General features: G+C 36.7%; 1 protein-coding gene across 3 annotated transcripts; it reads left to right on the forward strand.

The window, feature by feature from the left end:
• The first annotated feature begins 5,843 nt into the window (after positions 1 to 5,843).
• On the forward strand, positions 5,844 to 27,739 carry LOC117405220 (interleukin-1 receptor type 1-like). 3 transcript variants are annotated; one of them, XM_034008096.3, is made up of 12 exons: positions 5,844 to 5,957; positions 6,287 to 6,408; positions 6,841 to 6,914; positions 12,324 to 12,558; positions 13,712 to 13,880; positions 14,280 to 14,448; positions 15,290 to 15,355; positions 16,177 to 16,303; positions 18,315 to 18,457; positions 18,843 to 18,986; positions 24,046 to 24,213; positions 25,235 to 27,739. In XM_034008096.3, exons 3-12 carry the CDS (start codon positions 6,848 to 6,850, stop codon positions 25,582 to 25,584), a joined length of 1,638 nt encoding a protein of 545 aa, XP_033863987.1. In that variant the 5' UTR covers positions 5,844 to 5,957; positions 6,287 to 6,408; positions 6,841 to 6,847; the 3' UTR covers positions 25,585 to 27,739. The 3 variants fall into 3 exon arrangements, with proteins under 3 accessions (XP_033863987.1, XP_033863988.1, XP_033863989.1); XM_034008097.3 differs by lacking the exon at positions 5,844 to 5,957 and having other exon boundaries at positions 5,985 to 6,408; XM_034008098.3 differs by lacking the exon at positions 5,844 to 5,957 and having other exon boundaries at positions 5,985 to 6,408; positions 25,238 to 27,739.
• The last annotated feature ends 105 nt before the right edge of the window (positions 27,740 to 27,844 follow it).

The raw sequence follows: 27,844 nt of genomic DNA on the forward strand, positions 1-27,844 counted from the left end.
ATAGGGAGCAGATAAGAGCAAGTAAAGTGCATTTAAGGAAGAGTGATAAGTGTCCAGATGGAAAAGAGGAGTTTCTACAGGTGCCATCTGAAGAGGTGAGTCTTGAGGAGGCGCCGGAAGATGGTCAGGGACTGGGCAGTCCTGACATCTGTAGGTAGGTGATTCCACCACTGCGGGGCAAGGGTGGAGAAGGAGCGGGCTCTGGAGGCAGGGGAGCGTAGAGGAGGTAGAGCCAGTCTTCTAGTGCAGGAGGAGCAGAGAGGTCGAGTGGGGGTGTAGGGAGAGATGAGGGTTTGGAGGTAACTGGGTGCAGTCTGGTCAAGGCATCTGTAGGCGAGTACAAGAGTCTTGAACTGGATGTGAGCGGTGATCGAGAGCCAGTGGAGTGAGCGGAGCAGTGGAGTTGCGTGAGAGAAGCGAGGCAGAGAGAACACCAGGTGAGCAGCGAAGTTCTGGATGAGCTGGAGCGGATGGGTGGCGGACGAAGGGAGGCCAGCCAGGAGGGAGTTGCAGTAGTCTAGGCGGGAGAGTACCAGGGCCTGGACCAGGAGCTGGGTGGTGTAGTTGGTGAGGAAGGGTCGGATTCTTTGTATGTTGCTCAGGAAGAATCGGCAAGTGCGTGCCAGAGTGGAGATGTGCTGGGAATAAGAGAGGCAGGGGTCCAGGGTGACTCTGAGGTTCTTAGCGAAGGAAGAGGGAGAAAGTGTGGTAGATTCCAGAGGAACAGAGATAGAGAGATCAGGGGAGGGGGGGGAGGAGGGAAATAAAAGGAGGTCAGATTTAGAGAGGTTGAGTTTGAGATGATGCGAGTGCATCCAGGAGGAGATAGCAGACAGACAGGCAGACATACGGGAGGGGATGGTGGAGTCAGAGGTGGGGAAGGAAAGGAAAATCTGAGCATCATCAGGATAGAAATGGTATGAGAAACCATAGGATGTGATGAGGGGGCCCAGGGAGCGGATGTAGAGAGAGAGAACAGGAGAGGACCCAAGACTGACCCTTGGGGGACTCCTGTTGAGAGAGGGCGAGGTGTGGAGATTTCGCCACACCAGGTAACCTGGTAAGTGCGGTTGGAGAGGTAGGAGAACCAGGCCAGAGCAGTGCCAGAGATTCCCAGGTCAGCGAGAGAGGATAGTAGAATAGAGTGATCGACAGTGTCAAAGGCAGCAGAGAGGTCGAGGAGAATTAGGACAGAGGAGATAGAGGCAGCTCGGGCAGAGTTTAGTGAGTTAGTGACAGACAGGAGGGCAGTTTCAGTGGAGTGAGCAGAGTGGTCAAGCAGAGAGTGGTTGGACAGGAAAGCAGAGAGCTGGCGGTGTACAGCCCGCTCGAGGGTTTTGGAGAGGAAGGGTAGGAGGGAGACAAGACGGTAGCTCTGGAGGGAGGTGGGGTCGAGGGTAGGTTTTTTGTGATAGAGGCTTGTTTGACGGCAGAGGGAAAGAGACCAGAAAGGAGAGAGGTGTTGAGAAGGGAGGAGATGAAGGGAAGTAGAACAGGAGCAGCAGCTTGAAAGAGGTGAGTGGGGAGGGGGTCCAGGGCACATGTGGTGGGTATATATATAATTGAAGGGACAGAGACTCAGACACAGAACACTAAGTTAAATTGCGCTTTTTAATTACACAAATCAACAAAAACAAAAAGGACAAAACACACATTTAAAAAAATAAAAGGCACAAGGCCCAAAACAAAAGGTCTTTCAAAAACACACGATAATAAACAGCACAGCATGAAACACAGAACATCAAACACACCCCACCACCTCTATCACCAACATCCTACTCTAATTACCACTCATGAACACCTACTTATATACCCGTGGCTAGAGCCTAATTAATCACTTAATCATTTATTCACTTGTCAGCTCAAGTCACATTCCCACATGTTTTGACAGGGAGAAATGTAACCCCCTCCCTGTCAACCCAATATTCCCCACACCAACACAGACACGTGCATCGGCAGAGCTTTGACCCTGCCACAGTAACCATGAAAGCAGTATGTACATGACTAGTCAAAAAATTAGGAACACATTTGATTTTGAGTAGGGCGCACATTGGTATTTCGTGTCTCAACACAATAAGGTTGTGATAAGAATCATCAGTTATTTGAGGCAAACACATGGATTAATGAAAAGTATTTATTTGTATCACTTTCTAAACAGAACAAGATACCTGTAAAACACTCATTTCTGCTTCCCTTTTTCACTGCTTGTATCCATCTTGGCTGACCTACTGGTTTCTCTAAACACAAGCCATTCCAGATACAAATCTTTTTAGTGTGTTTGTTAAAGGTACTGTCAGTCTTTTTCAATGTCAGACAACATAACACTGGGACATGGCAGGGAACTAGCATGTAGCACGATTACCCAGGCCATAACCCCCAACACCTCTGTCTATTTGCTGTCTAGAACCCAAGTGATTTTACAGTTGTGTTACACTAAATGTTTTCCCTCCCCAATGATAGCAGCATACAATTGGTTCTTGTTTGTTTTTGTGGTTAGTTTGCCAAGGTTTGACATATTCACACTTCCAAGTCATGTGAGACACGCAACAACTCTAGATTTGGATTGAAACACTTCAGATTTCTGTTTTTAGAACATTAGTATGAAATGATGAAAAAGGGCTAATATTGAGCATTCCTGTTGGTATTTTTTTTTTTTAAACAAAGTGAAATAATATGCAAATGAGCAAAACAACTGTGATTGACTGTAAACATGTGCTTACTTTGGTGATTACTGGTGCTTGTGAAGAATATAAAAATGTAGTAAAACATGAATAGACATCAACAATAAATCTTAACTGATTTATTTTTGAGATTATGACCGGAGTTACATGAGGTTATAGCATCAAGAAGTGCAAACCACACTAAGTTAGAATCGAGTATTTGGGATCTTCAGCTCTGCTCATTAGGCCCAGAGAAACATATGGTAAAGCCTATGGCCTGTATTTGTTAAAGGCCAAAAAAAATGGTTTTGCCAACAAAGTTGCAAATTGCAAATATTCCATCCATGTACCAAATGCATTGAAAACTAAGTATTATTATGTAATACGTAAAATGTAATAGCTTTTAATTACCTAATTTATTTTCTTTAATCTTTTCTTTTGTAATGTCTTATAAATTACATAAGAAAGGATCAAAGATCTTACTATGTGGTAAATGCTTTAAAAAAGTTTAAACCTTCCGATTCGGCCAATTCAACACTCAGGGGGTGTAGAATTTGTCTTAAACAAAGAGTAGGGATGAGCTGTTTATTCAGATGGATGAGATTACTGTAGTATTTGTAACAGTAGATAGTTAGATTATGTTTACATTGGCATTTAACATTCAAAAGGTAGAGCAGGGCATTTAGTCAAACACTAAGGAATCAAAAGCAGTTAATATAATGTTTGGTAAAATACAACTTACCATATTAATTGATTTAAAAAAAAGTCAAAAGGGTGAAATGCAGTTCAAAGTAGCTGTCTATTGTATTGTCATTTCAATTATTTTCACAAAATAAACATTTAACTTTAAAGATGCAGCATCCAGTGCCAAAAAACAGTATGGAAAAAATCACAAATGTTAACATATCCAAGCTTTGAACAACAGCAATAACGTTCAACCAGAAAAAAAACAGACATCCAAAGTCCAAAATGAAAGTCCAAACATCTAACATCGGAACAAGAATGTTTTTTAAACCAAGCATTCAATCTATGATTGTTTTTTGTATTTTGCTCAACACTTCTCCTAACTCAGCTTTCGTTTCTTTCAGAGATTTTCTGAAACAGTTAAATCTGAAGATCCATTCATTTTTCATTCAGCTATAGAATCCAGCTTCCTGGATTAGCCTCAGAGATTTATGTGACCTCCTTCTTGTTAATGACAGTTAAGATTAAGATTTGAATTAACTGAAAAACCTCTTTTGACTGCAGCCTCTCCATGGGAAAATACCTTCAAGCTGTTTAGCTAAAAAGGTATAAAGTGCCACTTTCCCACAGGGATGACTGTCATAGTCACGGAAGCGGCTATGCTGGTTGGTGACTTCCTCTTGCAGAAAATGCTTGAATTGCCTTTGTATGTCATCACACTTTCGCTCAGGGAAACTTTAAACCAACAAAGTCTGACAACATTCCTTTTAGTCTCTTGTACTAAAATCAATGTACTTTAGTCAGGGCTTATGTAAAAAGAAATAAAAAAATAATAAAGAATTCTGCAAATATCACAGTAGATATCAGTTTCACATTTAGTTCTTCAGAAGGATGAGAAAACAACGTTGATTCATTAGAAATAGGTGATACTTTTAATTGGTTTTAAATTTGTGCTATTATTTGCCCCGCCCCATTTGAATGCGCAAGAAACTTCAATGTGTCCTTTGCTTAGCAACGGGCTCAACATCCACGAGCCTGTTACCAGGGGAGACCAGGTTACGCACCGGCATGATGGCCATGTCCCCTCAGCGCTCCCGTACTTCCAGATTTAGGACTACAGCACTGCTCATGATATGGTTCCGTAACATCAGCAGTAAGCTTTGCAGAACAAGAAACAGTGACCTAAGATGTTGAACATTGTATGACTAAAGAAATGTGAAGTATAAAATGTAATTATGTACCGTTTTTGCCCTCCCCTTCAATTTGCCGCCCTAGGCGGCCGCCTGATCTGCCTATATGGTTATATCGGGCCTGGTGACATGCACAAGATAAGAGGCACTTGAATTTTGGAAAATACTGCACTGTGATTGGCTGATTTTCGATATGCGATTCATGTCTAATACACTTTCTCCAACTTCATATATTGCTCAAATATATCTCAAACATATTGTTAAATGCATTTAAACATAAATTTACCTCAATATATTTTTAAATGTCTGCATTTTTTTTGGCAAACAATACTGTATATGATATTATGTTTTAGCTAATAAGGTATACCATGGCATTTACAATACAAATATAAAATTGTCCCCAAACTAAAGCATATTATTGGTAAAACATAGCCAAACATGACTAAAACATGAGAAAACTATAGCAATAAACTTCAAGATTACAAATTTCTCATCCAGTTGAGCAGATAAACTTGGTTCCACAGTCCTTGATTAACTTTAATCTTGGAATAACTAATGTTAATCTAGGTAAGGTAGCTCAGGAATCATGCTAATTAGGGTCTGTGAAATCAGATGGAAAAACTCACAGGACAGTATTTTAATAATTCTACAAATCACTTTGTTTCTGTTGGAACAAATGTGGAACATATGCTCTAATATAATTTAACCCAATTACTATATAATGACACTGTATAATACACACTGTAAATATAATTACAGGTACTGTACCAGCAAACTTTTGTTTTTTTGTTTTTATCAATGTCTTCAGGTCTTCATTTTGTTACAATTTAGTGTTTTTGGTAATACAGCATATATATATATATATATATATATATATATATATATATATATATATATATAGTAAATACTATGGACAATGCTGTACTGTATATGTAGGCCTATAATCTTGTCATGTATTTAAAATATATACAATAAATGCAGGCACTGAGATTAAAATATATATTTAAAAAAAAATCCAAGTGATATTTTCATTTATTTTTAAAAACATTATTTGACCAACTAGCTTTTCTGCCTGTAAGCTACCAAATGTATTTTATTTATTTTGTACATTTCTTGATATTGTATCTTTTAAATGTGATGCAAACTATATTGCAAATGTCATATTCCCTGTCAACGGTTTTATATGTTATGGTAAACTTGGTAAATAAGTGTTTTTTGTAGTTTTTATATTGAGAATGGTGGGAAGAAAACTTGGTAACAGGTAGAATTGGCCTTAAGAAGTAAACCACATCACTTTGCGGTCGTCCGGGAAATTCCAGTGTTCATGAACAATGAAAATGTAGGAGGGGAGCGACAGTAATGTATTAAGTATTTTCCCCCAGGCATCGGGTTGACACACTTGTCGGGACACGTGAACGTGGAGGTAAGTTTTACAGTCTTGACTAGCGAATGTAAGGTACCTTAAATAATACTAAGATTATTTGAACACTACAGTCAACAAGAAAATGCAGATAATAACTTGGTTGGTTTTAAATGTTGTGAAAATTAACATAATATTTTACCAACAGAAAAATTCGAAATTACTGCGGCGGTATAGTTAATGCTGTGCAAAACCATTGGCAGACACCTGCTAAAAACAACATGCTTTTGCGTTTAACAGTACACCGAGGCATAAACATTAAACACCGCATGTAATGTCTAAGCTAGTTTTTATGGTATGTCTCCTCAGACATGTATCTATTATGTCAACAGAATCCTTTTTGGAAGGTTTATTGCAATGTCAGAGCTATGATGAAACAAAACGATCATATCAGATAAGAAAGTAGACAAGGAAGAAAACTTCGATTCATTTCCTGTGCTGTTTTTTTGCACTGGTAAGTATATTCTTACTTTTGTATTATGAGAATTAATAGAGTTACTAGGATACGCGCTATTTTTTTTGTTCTCAAGTACATTTAACATACATAAGAAAAATAAGACATTACACCAATAACCGTTTTGGTTTTACTCTGTATATCTTTTGAAATGTGTTCAGTGTTTGTGCGTAGTGTATACTACTCAAACAGACTGTATAGAAGGTGAGTTTGTCCGCGAATAACAAAACAGACATGTATTCTGTATATGAAAGTTTCTGTCTCAATAAACAGCTAGCAAACATATTGCTCATTGAACATTTTTGCTTGACAAATTGTGGTAACTGAAATGGAATGAAACCCTGGCTATATCCCTCCCTAGGAATGACGCAGTAAATCAATGCATAATGAAATATAAAATACCGAAAATAATATAATTGTTTTGTTTTACAGCAGAACAATGGATACACCACTCCTTATCATTTTCTGCACCTGTTTTTATATGTCCTTCTGTGATAACAAAACAGGTAAGCATTGGGATAATTTCTGGCATGGTGTATAATTAGGGAGATCAAGCTAATGTATATATTTGACTTACTGTACATTTCAGTGTAAGCTACAATGGGTTTACTTTGTTTCATATGGAAGGGTATAAAGGGTTGGCATAGCACAGCATGTTCCTGATCGAAATACGATCTCAGATCTCAGGCGCTGTGAAGCATTTTTTTTCTGTGAAGCAAGTTTTTCCTGTTTCATGTGTGTATTAGATAGTGGCTAATAGCTACTAGATTATGCAACTGGAAGCCCTAATGTGTATCTTGTACTTTTTCACACCTGACTGTGCTGTTGGCAGGTGCTGATGTTCCTTTAGGGTCACTCTCAAACGTGATGCCTCTGTGGGCCATCTCTTTTGGAAAGGACAGTATATGTTAGAGATTAATCCAATCTAAAAATATGATGACCCTATCATTAACTTATAATGTAGTGACATCCAATGAATCTCGAACCTGCTGGGGTCCAAGCCTTTTTGTTCGTTATATCATGGGGTTTGTTATAGTGAAAGGACAATCAAAATGAACGATAAACTGTTGAAGTAAGTTAATGAGATGAGATTGTGAATACAAGTAGAATTACATGCACCTGTTCATCTCATGTATGCAGTATTCTGCCTTTGCTTTATCCTATTCGTTAAAGAATTAAAACGGAGTACAAAAAGCAACAATCACGAATTGAAGATGAACTTTTATTCAAAATCAATCTGACTTGAATCGTTTCAAAGTGCAGCAAATCTTAATCCAACATGCAAGAATCCCAAACTGATCTTTTAATCCAGGTCAACCCGACATGAAAAGTTTGACATGGAAAGTTCATCAGATTGTTTTTGCTTTGCCGTATGGTTGCTGAACAAGCCAAAAAAAAAAATGCTTTGTGACAACCTATATTCACGACAGTGATATGCCTGCGTTACTCCAGGTATATCTATATAGTTTCCAGCTTTGTTGCAACATAAAATTATTTTAGTTTCGGAGGGATAGTTACACAGTGCGTATTATTTATTAAGACAAAATAATTGACTTCACTGCCGATGTGGCATCCCGTGCGTACAGACCGGGATGTTGGCAGTGTGTGTTTATATTATCTTTTTATTTATTTTTTATTTAGGGTCCAGGGGCTAGGATCATTATAGCTGAAGGTTCGTAATAATGATATAATCGTTGTAATCATTATAAACAGCCCTTGGGCCTGTATCACTCCCAGCTCCCTGTCTCTTGTTTTAGTCTAGGTGCTCCCCTCCGTCCCTTGAATCCCTTGGATCCCTTGACAAGGGGTTGTAGGGACAAATTCTGGAGGTTCACCTAACCCCAAACAATTCAGTCCGAGGCGCGTTGAGTTAGATCAAGTCTATTTATTTGAAGGTTATCACACAGATGTTACAGAGCGCTCCGAAGACCCACTCAACTGGCACTTTATCAGTACACGGAAAAATGCGATCTGCCTGAATTCCCTTTTACATCAGTTTATATAGCATTCTCTATTCTAAACATTGCACCAATAACATTCTAACACACAGCAGTTAATTCAGTCTTGTACCAATCACCTTGCAGCCCGCGTCTGTAACTCTTATCTTCTCTTTTCAACCCTATATCGAGAAAAAACAACCATATATGGTCATACCACCAAATGGTGTCTACTGAAGCAGTTAAAACTGGTCCTGCTATCCTACATTCCATTCCCTACCCATCCTTATGGTGTCAGGAGTCTAAATCAAGTGCATAATGTTAGTTTTTATAGTGTAACAAAGTTACAGGAAATTCAATTACAGTACAATTAAAAGTATGTAAAAATAAAGTACTGTGCATTTTATTGAAAATACGGTTGTAAGAGAACTTTTAAAAAGTATACATTGCAAACATACTGCACTTGAAATCTGCACGTATCATTTTGAACACGGGCCTTTTTAAACCACAAAAACAAGATGTCCTCAATATCAGGTACTGAGCAAATCGGAAATGCTGATGACTTGCATCCACAGTTTGCTGTTCACAGGCCAGTGTTATTGCAATTATTAATGCACATTTCTGAAAAAGAAAAAACATCTATATTGGGCTCAGACAAATAGAAAGCATGTTTCCAGGTCTGTGCCCTGGGGAAGAACATTTAATTAAAAATGTTCCCGGAGTGGATTCCAGAATAATTCACACAAACAAGAAATTATTGTTAATTGAATTATAATTGTATTATAAGAAGTCATTTACAATAAGCGACTGCTAAATTTATCTAGGACCATGTAGAAAATGGTCCTAGATAAATCAGGAAACTGGTTTAATCAAAGATCATATATATATATAATATATATATATATATATATATATATATATATATATATATATATATATATATATATATATATATATATATATTATATATATATATATATATATATATATATATATATATATATATATATATATGAAAACAAAATAACATTCTAAAACTGATAAGAAATAACTTAAAACTAAATCAGATGTAAATGGTAATAACATTTTTTTTTTTTAGGTCAAAGCATGTATTGAAGTTTTAACCACACACAGTCTGGCAGTTTGGCTTGTCATTTTTTTTAGGTCATAGTTATTTGAAGTGGTCTTATACAAACTGCCATGTATAGTAGTTTGAAACATTGTATTGGTTTGGAGTTTTTCAAGCATCTTGAATAAGAAAAACATCTGTATTTGGGTCACACAAATAGATAAAAAGATTTAGACAAATTCATTTTTTTTTTTGTTATCATTTTGTTTCTGATTCGGTCCGAATGCCTTCCTTGCCCACTCGGTGCCCCAGGAAGCTGACCTCCTGCTGCATGAAATGGCACTTGTCTGGGTGTAGATTCAGGCCGGTTGCCAGCTGGCGCTACAGCACCTCACTCAGGGAACGTAGAACGTAGACATTCAAAATAAAATAGCTGAAAAACTACAAATCCAATTATAGAAAATGAAGTCAGCAGAGACCGCTACTTTGACGCAGAGTACTATAGCTGTAGCTATTACAGTTTTTTTTCTCCAGGTTTACATTATAATTTGAATTGGATGTCAAATGATACCTCTTGTGGTTTCTTAAAAAACAAAGTGTGAAACCCATTGCCTGCTGTTTCCATTCGCAATCACCAGTGTTTTTAAGAAATATGAAGAAGTTAGATTACAATACTGTACCTACTGTAGCTCAAAATGCAATGTTTATTATTCATAATTTTTTTGTGTCACAAAATTTTGTATGAGCTTTTCAATCATTCAGTTATGTTGCCCTAGTTTTCCCATATGCAGTGGGTTCCCTAGAAAAGGACCCCGGTACTCTCGTACCCCGGTAGGCCACGGTGCACCGCTGGTTACCAATCAACTCATTTTATAGAAATGCGTCAACTACATTTTGTGAAAAAAAATCCCTCGAAGAGCATTTTTCTTTAGAACTGGCTGGCCACCACATAGTGTGTAAGTGGAGCTAGTTCTTTGAATTATTGATGGAAGAAACAAATGGTGACGATTATTTAAAAACTAAATGTACAATAAAAGCAACATAAGATTTAGTCCTACTTTGGCTGGAAAATAGTTGGTTTCGACACTCATTATTTTAGCTCTCCCATCTTTATTGGGTTTACATACGGAAATGTATGTGAGGAAGAGGCCCTCGCTCCTATTGTCTTTTAGTATAGTGTAGTATAGAATAGTCAACAGTTAAAATGTCTTTGCTAAAAATGTATTGTAACATTCTGCAGTACTACAACAAAATGTACAATTAATTGAGGTTGAGGACGGTCATGACATAGCATAAAGTACTGAAATTTATAACTCAGTTAATCATTTATCTTAATGTATGGATTGCTTCCATGGGAAAATTCTAGATCTTCAGTGAAAAACAAAGCAGGTTTGACCTGCATATTCACTTAAACCTGTTCTTTCAGTTTGATTGTGGATTTTCCAACTTGGTGAAACTAGACACCAGAATCTTTCATTTTAATATTGGCAGAATAGAACACCTGGAAGAAAAAAAGCTCCTCCTTTATATGTAAAATACAAGAATAGTGAAGTTTGTTGTTGAATGTTATCTTTTTTTTGTAAGTACAAAAGTAGCTGGAAACTTAGTTGCTGTCTTTCAAGAGGTGGGTCAGTATTATTATTATTAGTTTATTTAGCAGATGCCTTTATCCAAGACGACTTATAGAGACTAGGGTGTGTGAATTATGCTATCAGCTGCAGAGTCACTTACAATTATGTCTCACCCGAAAGACAGAGCACAAGGAGGTTAAGTGACTTGCTCAGGGTCACGCAATGAGTCAGTGGCTGAGGTGGGATTTGAATCGGGGACCTCCTAGTTCCAAGTCCTTTTCTTTAACCACTGGACCACACAGCCTCAGTATATCTAGGGAAAACAGAATAAACTATAGACAGAGAGAGGGATTTGTTTGATGTGTTTAACATAATTATGAAAAAGGAATTAATGTGACATGTTTTCATATAAGGTGAGTGACAATGACACTGACAATAGATGTCAGGATATATGGGTTTCCCCACTCAGCTTTGACAATGCACCTATATGCTGACCTGAAAAATCTCCCTTTTCAGTACTGGCGCTCTTTAACTACAGTGAATGATCTGTAGAATCTTATGTTTGCTGTTGCATTTATTTTTTGCTCATGTATGTGTGTATCCTCCATGTTTCCTTTCTACATTGCCAGACAGTAATGTTGTGATGACTTTATCCACACAGCAAGCATCTTAAGTAGCTATAATAGGAATACATGTGGTTATTCTTAATCAGACATACATAGAGACATGTTTTCATTACTGCAATTGAGCCAGCATTGTGTAGTAGTTTTACCTCAGAATCCCTGGCTGAGTATAATGATGAATCTGTAAAATTAAATAATATAAACTGTTGAATCTTAGACTGCTCTGTACAGATAATTACCTGGTCAGTTATTTTATTCCAAAAAAGACATTGTTTATTAATGCATTAACTTAATTCATATGTTTATGAACTTATGAATTAAGTTAATGATATGTGGCCCTTCTGTTAATTCAAATACAGTGGTCACTAGGGCCAGCTATTTACCCGTTGGGGAACTGTAACAGTACAGCAATGTAAAAATGTCACAACAATGTATGATCTTCTTTGAAAAAGCTGCACTTCATTTGTCCTGCCACCAAGTTGCATTGGGTATTTGCTGTCCACTAAAGAGTAAGGTAAACTTAATTCTGACCTAGACCACCAGAGCAGGCACGCGCTAGTGTGTTAAATCACTGCACCACCTAGGCCCCAAACATTGTTTTTATTGGTTGTAGAGTATATCATGCTTAAGAAGTTAATTTAAGCGATGCTTCATTTTTTATAAAATGATATACAATGTTTTTAAAACGTATTTTTCTTAATTTGTTTTCATACAGAGAACTGTATAGAGATGCGTGAACAAGAAACATACGATGCCAGGGATGGAGAAGTTGTCAGACTTGAATGCCATATAAAAGAAATTAATGATAATTATGATTTCAACTTGACGTGGTACAAAAATGACAATCAAATAATCGATGGAATAGGACAAAAAATTGAAGAACAGAGAAATGTACTGTGGTTTTTACCAGCATCACTCTCAGACTCTGGAAATTATGTCTGTGAAGTAAGGTAAGACATTTCATCTAGACATCAGCCTCTGCATGCATTTAAGGATATTGAAAAATAAAAGAAAAGGCTATACTTTTCTGCAAAGCCAGCGGAGATGCTGTTTTGCTTTTTCTGCACAGCTAAATACAGTGGTGAATTCCATGTGCTGCCACCCAGTTTAGCCTGTACCCCTTTTTCAGACCAAACGTTATAAATGTTTTGGTCTCTTCTTCGGACCAAGTGAGTCAGTGGTCGGCAGCCATGTTTATCACAAGGAAATGACTGATAAACGGTGACATTACTTACGCAGAAATCCACTGAGCACCTACTGCGGTTGTTTTAGTGCAGTTTTTATACACACACACAGTTGCTACACATTAACTAACCAAATTGAATTAATAACAGAACTCGCTACTTGTTCTGAACAGGATTAACTAGTGCGGTTGTCGCTGCCTTTTGCAGCCAAACTGTGTGTGTACTTAAACCGTATTAAGTTGAACTCGCAACCGCATTTAGGCTGTGTGTGTACGAGGCCTAAGAGAACTTGAATTTTATTGCTTTGTTGTTTGGTTCCATTTTTGTAAAATTAACAGCTGTTTTTCTCCTTTCAAAGAGTAGAGAAAATTCTTTGAAAATATGAGTTTATTGAAGAGTAGAGAAAATTCTTTGAAAATATGAGTTTACTGAAGAGTAGAGAAAATTCTTTGAAAATATGAGTTTACTGAAGAGTAGAGAAAACTCTTTGAAAATATGAGTTTACTGAAGTGCACCGGATTTAAAAAAACAAATAACAGAAAACAGAAAAACCCCACAAAAAACACCTCCTGCAAAATGTTATATTTTTCTAGCTAAAGATGATTTTTTATTTACCTAAAACAATGAAAGAAGACTGAATTTAAAAACACTGCAGCAAAAGAGGAAAAAAACTAGTTTTTTAACACTACATGTAACTCGAAATATATCTTATCTTTGTTTTTGTTTTTCATAGGAGAGTTGCAGAAATAGAACTGCACTCACAGTCACACAGAACACACGGGGATAGAAAAGCCTGGCTATAGTCTGAAACTTTAATCTTAAGCAATTCATCTTTTTGGATCCTGTTGTTTTGCTTTCTTTTTTTTAATGATTTTTTTTTAAAACAGTAATTTGAAGTCTTCATCTTTACACTTCACAGATTCTCAACATCCTGCTACAAGTTAGAAATGGGCCTGTCTGTGAAGGCCCAGGGCTACTATATTAATAACTTGGATATAGTGGAATACTCAAAACCTGCTGTTATCCCTTGCTACATCCTGCAGCATGTTGTCGATTTAGATAAGAACCCAGACGTTCAGTGGTTTAAGGTACTGTATGCTGGGATGTTGGTAGGCTTTTTTTTTTTTTTTTTGCTGGATGGATGGCAATTGTATTTTCCTGTTTTTACTTAGATATTTGCTTCCTGCTAGAAGTAACATTTAAATCTGTATTGTGAGATAATTTCCATCCGATACAAGCTCCCTTTGAGCCAAGAACTCAATGCGCCCCTGTGGGTTCCCAGCCCAGAAGTCAGTGCAACCAGCGTTAGAACAAACAAGCTGCCAATTCCATAACTCATCTCACACTTCACATGGCATAACATTTACTTTTAATACATGTTTTGCTATCATTGTTTAAAAATAATATATAATAATTACTATGGATTGTTTAATGAAAAAGCATGTATTCGGTTTAAATAAGAATAAAAAGGGACTGTTTTGTTGCAGAACTTTGAACCTTTTCAAGTAAATGGGAAAAAAATTAAAAGGATTGAAAATACACTTCGCATATCAGATATGAACCACAATGATGCTGGAAATTACACCTGTCAAGTAATCTTTACATACAAGGGGAAAAGGTATACTACATCAAGTAATACTGAGATAACACTTGAAGGTAATGTCAATAAAACATATATATGGGTGATACAGAATATACAGGCAGTGTATTAAAGTTTTTACCTTTTAATATCCAAATATGTGTGGTGTTACTTATCATACAATATTTTTTTTTGGCTCTTATTACCTATTCCTGCAAAGATGTCCCGTTTCAGCCACTAAGTCTGCTTCTAAAATTTCTAACGTTTTTCAAAAGCAGCCCCAGTGGTTGAAAAACGACACAAGTTAGAAAGCCTTGTAAATAATGATGAAGATTAAACAGTATTAGAGAATTATACAAATCACAAAACAAGATATTGAATAAGAAATGTAATTATTCCCATAAAAAAGTACCCCTTCTAACTCTCATTTAACTGAATTCCAAGGTGAAAACCAATAACAGAAGCATTGGCGACTATAGAAACAAGAATTCCAATTCTGTAATAATTGTTGGACTGCCTTAAAGTTCAGCTTTAATACTGGGAGCTGTTCCAATAACAACTCTTAAACTCTTAAAACATCACGGCCCACCACAGCATGCCAATAAATGCATAGGACTTCAATGTAATTACTGCCGTGCTAAAGCTTTATAAATGCAGCTCAGTATGTTTCCCTTGGTGTTAAAATGGATGTTTAAATATTGGAAAAAAGGAACCCTCAGTTAAAACTGAACTGTTCATGCAAGAGACAAGGGAAAGGTGGACAGCATTTGATATCCATTGTATAATGCAAAGATTGAATATAAGTTTGTGTAGTTTAATTGTGTAGATAGTGGAATTAATTAATGTATAAAACAACTTTTTTTTCCCCAAAATCTAAATAGTATAATGTACACTCATAGGCTACTTTCTTGTTGACAGATCCAAAAGAGCCCTTAACACCACATGTGATATATCCACAGAACGAAACTCTTGAAGTAGAATGCGGTATGTAACAGTATGCTGTTAAATATGTGTTCTCCCTATTGCTAAAGTATTAAACCCATGAATGATATACGACAAGCAGTTATGTAGCCGAGGCAGAAATAATTATCTTTTATTTTGTATGAAAAACCTGCAAAATGCTTGTCATTCATTGTCATTTTAAAGAAGTATCCTATATTTGAATCCTGAAACCTTCCGTTTGCACTGTGTTTATATTCCATAGAAATTGTGATGAAGGGGCGGTGTTGTGTACATTGTAGAACTAACAAGGGGTTTAGGAAGTTGTTCGTCCAGTTGCATTTCATATAGACCTGTATAGAGTATTTCATATCTATTGTATAATGCAAAGATTGAATATAAACATGTGTAGTTTAATTAGGCAGACAGCTGCTGAACTCAGCCAGTGGATCTTGATCTACAGAAGGCACAAGAATGCAGATCTGCCAGAAAACAAGGATTTACATTTAATATATATAAACACAGTGCAAAAATGCATGTTTCAGGATTCAAATATATGATAAAACATTGTTTCCTTTTTCTAAGGTAAAATATAATTCTTTGAGGTAAGTCGACAGTTATATACAGTATCTTCACCCAATCTGCTTGAACTAACTAACCCTTCATGAGTAAATGGAAGAGTTTTGTATCAGTATAATTTCTGTCAGCATGATGCAGATACAGGTACGTATAGCAGGTATGAATATTGTAGGCAGTAAGGGTGGAGAATACATTTAAAGGTGGATTGGAATGAAGACTAGGCTGTCTTTGTGGAAACCACAACCAGGCTTTCATATAGATATATTTGATCAACTTCTCTTCCCTAGGCTCAGAAAAGATCTTAACTTGCAGAGTATTCATAGGAATCGGTGAATACTTAGAGCCAGTGATATATTGGACTGTAAATAATACACATCCTGAGATGTACAATGCAATTAAACAGCTACCAGGCATGTAAGTAAGACTGGTTATTATCTGTTATCTTACCTAACAGTAGGTCCCTTTAAAACGAGCAGCAGTGTGGAGTAGTGGTTAGGGCTCTGGACTCTTGACCGGAGGGTTGTGGGTTCAATCCCCGGTGGGGACACTGCTGCTATACCCTTGAGCAAGGTACTTTACCTAGATTGCTCCAGTAAAAACCCAACTGTATAAATGGGTAATTGTATGTAAAAATAATGTGATATCTTGTAACCATTGTAAGTTGCCCTGGATAAGGGCGTCTGCTAAGAAATAAATAAATAAAAATGTAATTTAAAAAAGCCTGCAGATGATAAGTGTGCTCATTTTTCAAACCCTAAATACCTGGAAAACTAAATATTTATGTCAATATGTCATTCAAAGAAAATAATAATTGCATGCTTGTGTGGGTAATGTTCTTGTTTGTATTGTTTCTATAACTTTTATAAGGGATATTTCCATTCACTGGGGAAAGAAAATGTACCTGCCGTGAGGCATGGCATACATGTTTTGAAGATCTGTATTATGTTTAGCTTTTAAATTGGTTGCTAACATTCATTGTTACCTAAGTTTATTTTATGACACTTTGGGGTAGATGTATTAAAGTGTTGGGCCTTGCAAGAGTTGCAAACGAGTCGGAAGTCATGGGTGTAATGTACTGAAGAAGAGCAATGTTTTTTGAGACTTTTTAGGGAATGCTTTGCAGCAGCAGTTTCTGTTTGTGGTTCAAGCGTAGATGAATATGTAATTATGGGCACCCCTGCATAAATTCGCAAAAAGGGGGTGGAGATAGTGCAAGTGAGGGTTCTCAAATATTATAATGAGATGTACTAAAGCTGCAGGCAATTGCAACACTTACAATTGCATCAATTTGTTAAGAAGTTTTGAAAGCATGTTTTAAACAGTCGTAATTGTTGCAGGCATTTCCCAGTCCACTTTTTCTCATGCGTTGCCAGCTGTGCTCAATGCATTTTTGAGGCGAACAGCCAAATACCTATTTTTCCCTAAAAGCTGGGTGTACTTACAAGCCTTGAAAACACATTTTTATGAGATTTCTGGTTTCCCCAACGTTTTGGGAGCAGTAGACTGCACACCAAGCTCATTCTGAACATCTGTATAGAAATAGGAAAGACACCTATTCTATGAATGTGCAGGTGGTTTGTAATTGTGCACAATGTAGTACTGCACCCCTGTCTAACTTAAATAAAAATGGACAGTATACATCTGGCTTATAGGCTACTCATGATAATACGAATTAGTGGTATAATGCAAAATGTGTTGCTCGTCCTTTGAAATTCATATTAACAAGAATTGACTGTCCTCCTGTATCATAACTTGTCAATGCGGCACTATGATCTATTTTGTGTTAATTTTCTAGGCTGCCAAGTTAATAATAATAATAATAATAATAATAATAATAATAATAATAATAATAATAAAATAATTTTCAATTTAAAATAATATTTTATTCGCACTGTACACCAATGTGTACAATGCAGAAGCATGATTTACTTTTTGTTACCATACCAGTAACCTCCAGGCTAAAGTAAAAAGAAAGTGTGCTAGGTGTTCATTTGGTTTTACTACTGTACTGTATACTGTATAGGTGCACTGTACAGATTTATAAGAACATAAGAAAGTTTACAAATGTCTTTTTTAAACCTCACACCTCCTAACAGAAACAATGTTGTTTTGATTCTTGGACCCTTGTGTGTTAGACGTTATCCTTCAGACACCCTCTGCTGCAGCAAACCACAACTCAACTCCCGCTGTTTATTTGAACAATGTCACACGACTCTCGAAATAGAGATCTAAGTAGACGCAACAAATATTTAAATTTGTATATTGCGGATTTTCTCATCGTACTTACGACAAAATGTATATTGCGGTATGTTTGCGCTGCGACTGGCCCATCCTAGTACACCTACCCCTTTGTTTTTACAAAGTTCCTTAACATAAGTACATTTTGCTCACAATAAACAGCCTTTTTCAAATGTTCTGTTTTCAGAATGAAAAAAGAAAACGATACACATTATGCTGAACTAGAACTGGTAATATCAGAAGTGACATCAGACTTGTATGAAATACCCTTTAAATGCATTGCTACAAATGCAGCTGGAATAGATGTTGGGCATTTACGACTGCAGCCAGGTTTGTTTTGTGTGTTCACTGGAACTGTTTAAAAAAAGCAAAGCCATCAAAGTTTCCTTAAAACTTTGAGATATGAGATATGAGTAGCTCCAAATCATATATAGTTTTTTTTTTTTTTTTTTTTTTTTACTGTTCCTTTACATTTTTATGATGTTTGCAATTGTTATGTGTGGTTCTTATTGAAATGCAATGAAGTCCAATGTAGCAACATCTAAATGGAATAATGCACCTACTGTACTGATAATATAAAACTTGTATCATATACCCAATACTATAGGAGCCAGTGTTTAATTTAATTAGCTTCTTCCAAATAAAGCCAGCATGCTACTATACATTACAAAACTAAAATCATTTTAATGAAAGATTTGTCAATCTTGTTTTCCAGCAAAACACAGGAATTGGCACCTGCTTTTCATTGTGCTTACAATATCTGTTCTGGTAATGCTGGGTGTAGTAATATATACGTTTTTCAAGATTGATATTGTCCTTTTCTACCGGGAAATATGGAACAGAACCCGAACAGCAAATGGTAAGTACACGATTTATTGAACTGCATCTTGTAGATTCTACTTCTTTTGTAATAAACCTTAAATATTATTTCAGCATTCAGTCATTTAAAGTATACAGATGATTGGGCCAATTCATAGCTTAACTCATGAGTTAAGGATTCATTTTCTATTTATAGCATGGTCTACATGTTATAGCATGGTTTACATGTTGCATAAAATTCAAGGTTCTTATGATATTGACACACTTTGATGACGTTGTCAAAAACATTGGACGCACAAGGCATTGTGCTAGAAAGGTGTGGGAATTTGTTTATGATGCTTACCCCTTATTCACAAAAAACACAAAATATCATGAATCTACATGTGCAAAGTAAAAGAAGACTGAAGAGATTAAGCAAAGCGGTGGTTCAGACAGGGAACTCACTTTTTTAATCAGTCAATCAAATCAAGCTTATTAAGTGTCGATAACCAGGCAATTGTCAATCGAAATAGCAGTACCTTATCGCTAACAACGTAATTACGTCAGGGAAGGGATTCAAATCTCATCTGATCCAGTTTGCCTCCACCTGTATTTTGGCTTCGTCTAAGGGGGAGGGCAGCTATCTGCCTCCTGCCCATGGCTTTCCTACAGTCAGTCTCTCCACTTATCAGAGGAAAGATTTATGGGCAGGGCTTCCCAGAGGCGAGGCCAAAGCCAGATGTATTATATGTTAAATGTGTTCTCCAAGGACGTATAATATGCATAAATGTGTTATCATGTCTAATCTGTCATACATATTTTATCTCTCTCATGAGTTCCCTGACTGAAGTGCCATACTGTTATACCAAAAGCTAAAGCAAAGAAGTTGATCTTTTTCATTTAGTGAATATTCATTTATACCATATGTTTAATGTTAGTTTACCTTACCTTAATTTACTCCATAGAAAATATTGACAATTATTATTTTTAGTAGCCTATGGTACTCCATTCTTCTCCTCTAATCAGTACTTTCTGTTTTCTACATGTTAACCACTCCCTAATCCATGTGCATCTTTGTGGCGGAGTGTCCCGCCCCTATTTATTATTATTTGTATTTTTGTTTGCGGCGCGGATAAAAGCGCCGCATCTTTTATTATTTATATTTAAAAACCCTGTGAGGATGCATGACTGATCAGCTACTGATTATTTAACTAGCTGACAGTCATGCATCCTTACCAAACGCGTGCAGACTCTGGCCGAGGGGTAGTAAGATAATTAACAGCTAGTTAAACCCCTCGGCCAGAGTATAAGAACCTGCAGCTGTCCGTTCTGCAGGAGGGTGTGTGTACAGAGGAGAGTACGGAGAGCGGAGAGAGCAGAGAGCGAGCAGACGATAACAATTGCTAAAACGTGCTGGATTAGCCAGCACGTCACTTACTTGTTTGTCTGTTTATTCGTTTGGCCCTTGTGCCTTTTTGTTTTGTGTTTTGTTTAAATCTTTTGTTTAATTATTAATAAATCCAGCTGAGTGCCGTTGGGATCTTATTATAGTTTCCGTAAGTTTACATATAATAGAAGTCAGGATTATTGGTCTTTAGTTACCTGGTTTGGTTTTGTCTCCCTTTTTGTGGATTTGTATTACGTTTGCAATTTTCCAGTCTGTCGGTACAACCCCTGTCTCAAGAGACTGTTGCATGATCTTGGTTAGCAGTCTGTAAATAACTTATTTCATTTCTTTGAGTACTATTCAGAGGATCTCATGTGGCCCAGGGGATATGTTTATTTTAAGAGCTCCTAGTCCCTTTAACACTTCTGCCTCTGTTATGCTAAAGTTCTAAGGAATTAAGAAAAGTATTAAGAAATAAAGTTGTAAGTGAGCTGTGAAAAGCCAAAGCAAATTTTTACATTAATATAATACATGAGGCAAAGGGAAATAGCAAAATAATTTGGAAACATTTAGACTATCTGAGCTGAAGGAATAAAAATGTGTGTAATGAGGGATTTGATTTAAAAATACAGGGTAAACTGGTAAACGATAGTAAGAGTTATTGCCAGAGCTTTTAATGACTTTTATAGATTTGGTAAAAGATTTGGCTAAGAATTTTGACACTGGCAACATAACTAGCACCTTTCAAATTAATGAGGGAAAACCCATTTTTAATATTCAGGAAGTAACAGAAGCTAAAATTTATAAGATCCATGGATCTCTTAAAAATTCAAAGGCAAGGGATCTGTCTGGTTTAGATAGTGCTTTCATAAGGAAATACAAATATATTCTGACATGTCCTTTAACTCATTTGACTAATATAGCAATTAAGCATGGAATTTTTCTGAGTGCATGGAAATCTGCAGCAGTTATACCTGTTTTAAAGAATGGAGACTCAGAGGAGATCAGTAATTATAGGCCTATCAGTATGCTCTCGGTAATGTCAAAAGTTGTTGAGAAGGTGGTAGCTGAACAAATGATGTCACACTTGGAGGCTGGAGATTCTCCACACCCAGTGCAGTCTGGGTTTAGACCTCGAATGAAACTGAAAATTGTTATTTTGTAGAAAAGATCCAACTTCCAACAAGGAGTCAAGTTTAGAGGAATGATAATAACACACCTCCAGTCTTAACTTGTTTTCCCATGGGTAGGTGAATCGGGCCCTAACTTCAAATCAATTATCACACATACCTGCGAGTACTGTAAACCAGCCAAAAAAAAAAAAAAAATGAAATAAAAAAAGAAATCTAAGGACAGAAATGACTCTAATTAAATATGTACTTACTGTTCCCATGTCACACTTCAGAGTTTAACATATATCCGGAGAATTGCTTAGTCCAGTGCGATGACACAAGCAAAGACATTATAAAGACCTACTATAGCACCAGTGTTACCATCTATCAGAATGTATAGGTATATGGAGGCTGACTGTCTGTATGTCACACAATATGTAGTGGTTAGGTCCTCACTCTAAATTTGTATCTACAGTTGCAACGGTGGATATGTATCACAAACATATTTGTCAAGTTTTCATGAATATCGAATGCTTCCACAAGGTGGCATTGAAGCGTAATATTTCAAAACCAGGTCTAGTCCGCAAAACATGTTTCTCTGTTTCTAGAAAAAAGGAAACATACAGTATACATGGTAACATGTTTCCAAAGATATGGTAGACTTTAGTGAGAGTGGGGCTGATCAGATGATCAGACATGTTGGGATTACCAGTTTGTGTTACTCTTGGTTCAGTGACTTCTAGAATGTTCTTTGTTTTGTTAGATAAATGATAAAAACACAATCCCCTCCTTTACATCATCCTGGTTACTTTTTTTTAAAGGGTTTCATTACACAAGCAAAATACACTTTTTTTATTTGTAAATAATATTCTGACAGTTGCAGTTATGTACCAGTGAATTAGTTAAGACATGTACCTTCCTATGTGGAATAAAAACAAAGCATTTGGAAGAACTTCAATTGTAATGATTACGGGCCTGTACACTTAGAACAAGAGCTCCCTCTTCTGGTAATTGCAGTTAAGAGAAACATTGAAATGGTGACACTGCAAAAACTTTGAGCCCTTTCACAGTGGCTTTGTTTCTAAATGCACTGTGTATAGTACACTTCCCAAGTGTACCCAGCTCTGACCTGAGCAAACGTTCCCAGTACATTTGCCTTTCACGCTGGATATGTAACGAGAACACTTGTAAATGTACTAAGTACACATCTGTTCTTGTAAGTGTACTGTAGTGTCCCCGTCACACCAATTATTTAATGTATACTTACAACATAAAACCAGCTGAGATTGCAGAAAATTATGTGTTTGCATATTCATAGTATCTTAACAGTGGCATATTTAACTACGTTTCCGAGCAAAATAACCCAAGTGTATAGTTTTGGGGTAACAGTGTATTATTCTATGGGATCTCTCACCTCTGATTCACCAAGGGGTAACATAGTCAGAACTACAATTTGTAACCTGATGTCACATTTGTATTATAATGTATTTAGGACGCCCTGTACCAGTATTATTTAAATTTCCTGCTTAGGACAAAATGGTTTAAAATAAAGCTAATGCATTTTTAAACATATAGTACTTATACAAATTATTCACTGATACAATGGTCAACAGAAACTCAGATAACAGGAAGTTACACTTTTTTGCTAAATTCTCACAGGCAGCAAAGTGCTATACTCACGCATCACAAGGTCGAACAACAAGACTGGTGACTGCAAACTGCAGATGTAAACCAGCTATGTACAGCTTAATTTTAAGAGTTCATTAACCCTGCGCTGATTCAGAGCTTACATTAAACACAGGAAAATCACACAATGTTTACAGACAGTATCAATTATTTCTCACTTCACTATTTAAAGGGGCAACATAAGCAATGGGTTACATAATGAAAAGGGACAAACGGCTGAAGAAACAATAAGAACTTGGAGACGTTAATTATGTTTATTGAAATTTACTTTAAATTTACAAATAAGAAATGTACTACTTCTTACTCCTGTCTCTCTATCACTTCTGATATTCTCATTCACCTCATCACAGTCCTCCGCCAAGGCTGTTTTTCACCTTTTGACGATCTGGTCATGGAATCCCTTTGCTTTTCTGCCTTTTTCGTTTTTCTCTGCTGTTCTGAGTTTGCTGTCCCCTCTCCTTCTAGTTTTCCCTCCTTGGGCCTGGGTTTCTGAGACCTTTCTCTCATCCCTGACTCTCACTATCTCCTCTTTCTTCTCCAGTCTACCCTCCAAGAAAGTGAAGCTCACTACTCGGTTCAGCTGCGCCGGCCTCCCTCAACATAGGCAACCCTTGTAAGCCGGGGAGACCGGATGTTCTCTTCACCTTTTCGATTTGTCCGCTATTCTACTTTTCATTTCCCCTTGGGGGAAGTAACGTAGCTTCCCAGCCTTGGAAGTCAGTTGGTTTGGCCTCGCCTCCGTGAGGGCGGTTCTATGTGACTCAAGAGGAAACCCCGTCCTTCTGCTAAAGTCACAAGCACTTATCTCCTATTTCAATTTCCGAGGTTCTTCCTCCAAGCAGATCTTGCTCCTCTCCTTTGAAATGTTAATGAACAGCATTGTGTGAAAAATACTTTTGTTATAATTAACAGTCAATATTACTGATTCTGTTAAGTTTCAGATGGGAAGCTCTATGATGCATATGTGATTTATCCCAAAATTGACACATTGAGTTCAACAAGAAGGGCTGAAACATTTGCACTGCAGATACTTCCTGACATGTTAGAGGACAGATATGGATACAAATTGTTTCTCTTGGAAAGAGATCAATTACCTGGGGAAGGTGAGTCTTGATATGTGTATGGTTCTTTATACTGTACCTCTTATGTGGCTGAATTTCCATTTGTTATTTTTCTGTTACGTCATGAAATGTAAGTGAGCTGGTCTTTTTTCCCCATTGGGACATAAATGCAAACACATTCTATTACTAAGCATACTGTGTATCCTTTAAAACAAACTCTATTGACAAAATGTGAACACACCAACGTCGTGTCACCTGTGATCACTCTATTTATACACCTGGGGCTGGAGCCTTACTTAATCATTTAATCATTTATTCAATTCACGGCTCCAGCCACATTCCCACGTGTTTTTACAAGGGGCTTAACTGCCTCCCTGTCACCCACTATTCCACACACAAATCCCTGTGCTTATATACAAATACCCACTTTAATCTACACACATACATATAACAATAACACACCACATATAACATGAAATACGCACAGGGGCAGGGATACCCCACCACAGTATGTCATGACATATCCTCTATATTTATCTACAGTTTTAAGTTTTATTACAGTATGCATATGTTTGTAAAGTATATTATTTTTGAGTAAACATGAGGAATCCCATACAATATAATTTTTCACTCAACATGCATTTGAACACAAAAGGGCAGAAGTTCCACAGTAACAAAAAAAAATTGTTAGAGGTAGAGTCATTTTTGAGGTTTACAATAAATTATGCTTTCTTTGTTGTCAACACTATATTTTAATTTTTTTTGTAATTTTTGAATGTACTAAAATATTTCAGCTGCATTAAACGAATTGTGCATTTTGCATTCATGTTTGTCTATAGAGATGTTGTGAATCCTTATTTGTAAAACTTTCAAACAGTAATGTCAGTCCTTACTGCTTGAACTTTGAACCACTGAACCATGAACATCATTCTAAATTATTTTCCCTGATTTTATCCTGGAAGCACAACATCAGTGGAGCAAGTGTTCTTGAATTGTTTTTACTGCAATAATTTGATTGTTGATTGACAATGATTTCCTCTTTCTAATACAATTCTTGTTCCAGTAGCAGTTCATAACGTCATTAACGAGACCATCAGAAAAAGCAGAAGGCTAATCATTATCCTCACTCCTACATGCTTCTGGGATGATCACTGGCAGACCACATTTGAACAGCAGATTGGATTATACGATGCTCTGATACGGGATGAAATCAAAGTGATTCTCGTCGAGATGGAAAGGGAGATCAATTACTCAGAGCTTCCCGAATCACTCAGATATATAAAACAAAAGCAAGGAGCCTTAAGGTGGAAAGGATACCACAAGAAACGTGTGCCACATAATGTAAGGTTCTGGAAACAGTTAAGATATTGCATGCCATGTGAGCGAACCTACACACGTCCTTTTTTTACCTGAAGGTTGTTGGGATATACAGACACAGACATGATTTTAAATTTTAGTTTCATTGGTACCAAACTCACTAACCATAACGGTTGGAGAGACCCTGTGAGAGGATGGTTTATCAGAGGTCTGAGAGTGGGTGGTGACTGCAATAAATATAGGAAATGTCTTTGACAGCAGCACTGGAGTTTTGGCACACTTTAATTAAGGAGTGTGACAGAGCATAGGCTCTGCACATGGGGGTGCACGCGTGTGTGTGTGTGTAAGTGAGTGAGAGTTTGCTGGCTGGCGGACATCTTGGTGAAGCAACAGGCGGAAACCAAGATGGCCACCGTTTGCACAGCCACATGGTTTTGATTGTTTGAGTGACTGAGTAATTGTTTAATTCATTGTTTGATTGTGTGTGAGGGGTAGAGTGTGGAATATGGCCAGGTAGTGATTGATTGAATGATTCATTTGTTTATTTGAAGAGTTTTGTGATTATTGTGTCTTGTGTTTTGTTTATTTTGTTCCTGTGTTTTGTTTGTTTGTTTTGATTACTAAAAGAGCATGAAAGCGTTTAACTTGCCCGGGAAGCTACGCCACAAGGAGCTAACAAAAATAAATGCAGTCCATTAAACCACAAAACAAAAATATGCCCAACTGGGTCACCAAATGATACACCATAGCTTGTCTCCCCTTTATATACTGCTGAGGTAGTTCAATGAGATAATTAAGCACTTGATTAGGCCATGCCATTTATCTGATCAACTATATTGATCTGTCCAATCAGTACCTAATCACATCATTATACAATGGCTTGGATAAATTAAGCTCTGGAACAGGCTAAACAAGATTGCATGACCATGCAGTAAGACTTGTCTTACTGCACAGCTGTGACATCATCAACCAACACACTTAACTGGTCTATTAATATAACTATGCCTTAATAATAATTAACAAGGAGTGACATTCCACAAAGTAATCTTGACCTTTTTGGAAGTGTGTGACGAAAAACCATCACTGTTTAAAAAAAAAAAAAAAAGCTTACCTGGAAGAGGGGTTAAATGTTTTTTAAAATACAATGTGATTTTGTTATTGTTTTAATTGTTATTGAGAATGTATTTTTGTACAAAATTACATAGGTAGAGTGTTTATATAAAATGAGCAAAATGTAACCGGTAAACGATCTGTGTGTTAGTGGGCGGGGTTGAACCGCATATGGTTTAGTAAAAGAGAGAAGGTTTGTCTGCTCATCAGGAGCAGCGACGTATACAGAATAAGCATTCTATTTATTTACCTATACGACCAATGTTTGAGTCTCTAATGGCTTCCAGCCTCCGGTTGACATGATTATGGTGGAAAGCAAGTTGCAGGTTTTTCAACTCCTTCACAAAATGGCTCGTCAGAATAAACAAAAAAACTTTGCAAGTATTGGTATTTGACATTTCTAACCAAAACCTAGATGAAAGTGAGGAAAACAAACCTGAAGTGAACACTAGAATGTTTTAATGGAAACAAAAACATTAGCCTGGACTTTAAAACTATGCATGTTTGCCAGCCTGGTGATCCTTTGTGCCTTGTTAACAGTTTTAAAAAATATTACCTTAGAAACATGATGTCTCAGATTTCAGAGCAAGCTGGACTTTTAGAACGATACACAAATCACTCAATCCGCAGCACTGCTGTCCAGGTTTACAGTCCAGGGAAATTAAGCCTGGGTTGTTTTTCCACTGCAGAGATGAGTCGTGCTACTGATGTCACATGCAACAAAAGACAGTTGTTATTAATTATTGTTATTAATTAACTCAATTTGCCAAAAGATGCACAAACAAATACTGTTAAAAAATTAATAGACCAACGGTACAGCTGTATCTTATATATCACTATATTTTGTAAATATATTTAGGAATGTCTTTATAATCCACAAAGTCTACTGAATATATCGACTTGCTAAAGTTCAGTTAGTTCTGTTGAAGAGGAAAACTATCCCTGTTAAGGATAGCTATTGTTTTTTCTAGTTGTTTTTTTTGTTTGGGTGCTTAAAAAACGAGAGCCGTAGCTGTATGTATGGTACAGCTGTACAGTATTGTGTTTGACTATATTTTTGTAAATAAGTTTAGAATTGTTTTATTTTTGTATTTTTTTGTTTATATTAACATAATAAAGGTCAAGGATGAGAAATTTGGCAGCATTGTGTGTTTTTGAGTTTGTGAGTTACGTGTACCGTACCCATGGTTCATGTTCATTTGCTTCTTTGTCAGAAATTCTGACATAAACTTTCTCATTTCTGACG

The sequence above is a fragment of the Acipenser ruthenus genome, chromosome 9 (assembly GCF_902713425.1).
Source record: "Acipenser ruthenus chromosome 9, fAciRut3.2 maternal haplotype, whole genome shotgun sequence".
NCBI classification, from domain to species: Eukaryota; Metazoa; Chordata; class Actinopteri; order Acipenseriformes; family Acipenseridae; genus Acipenser; species Acipenser ruthenus.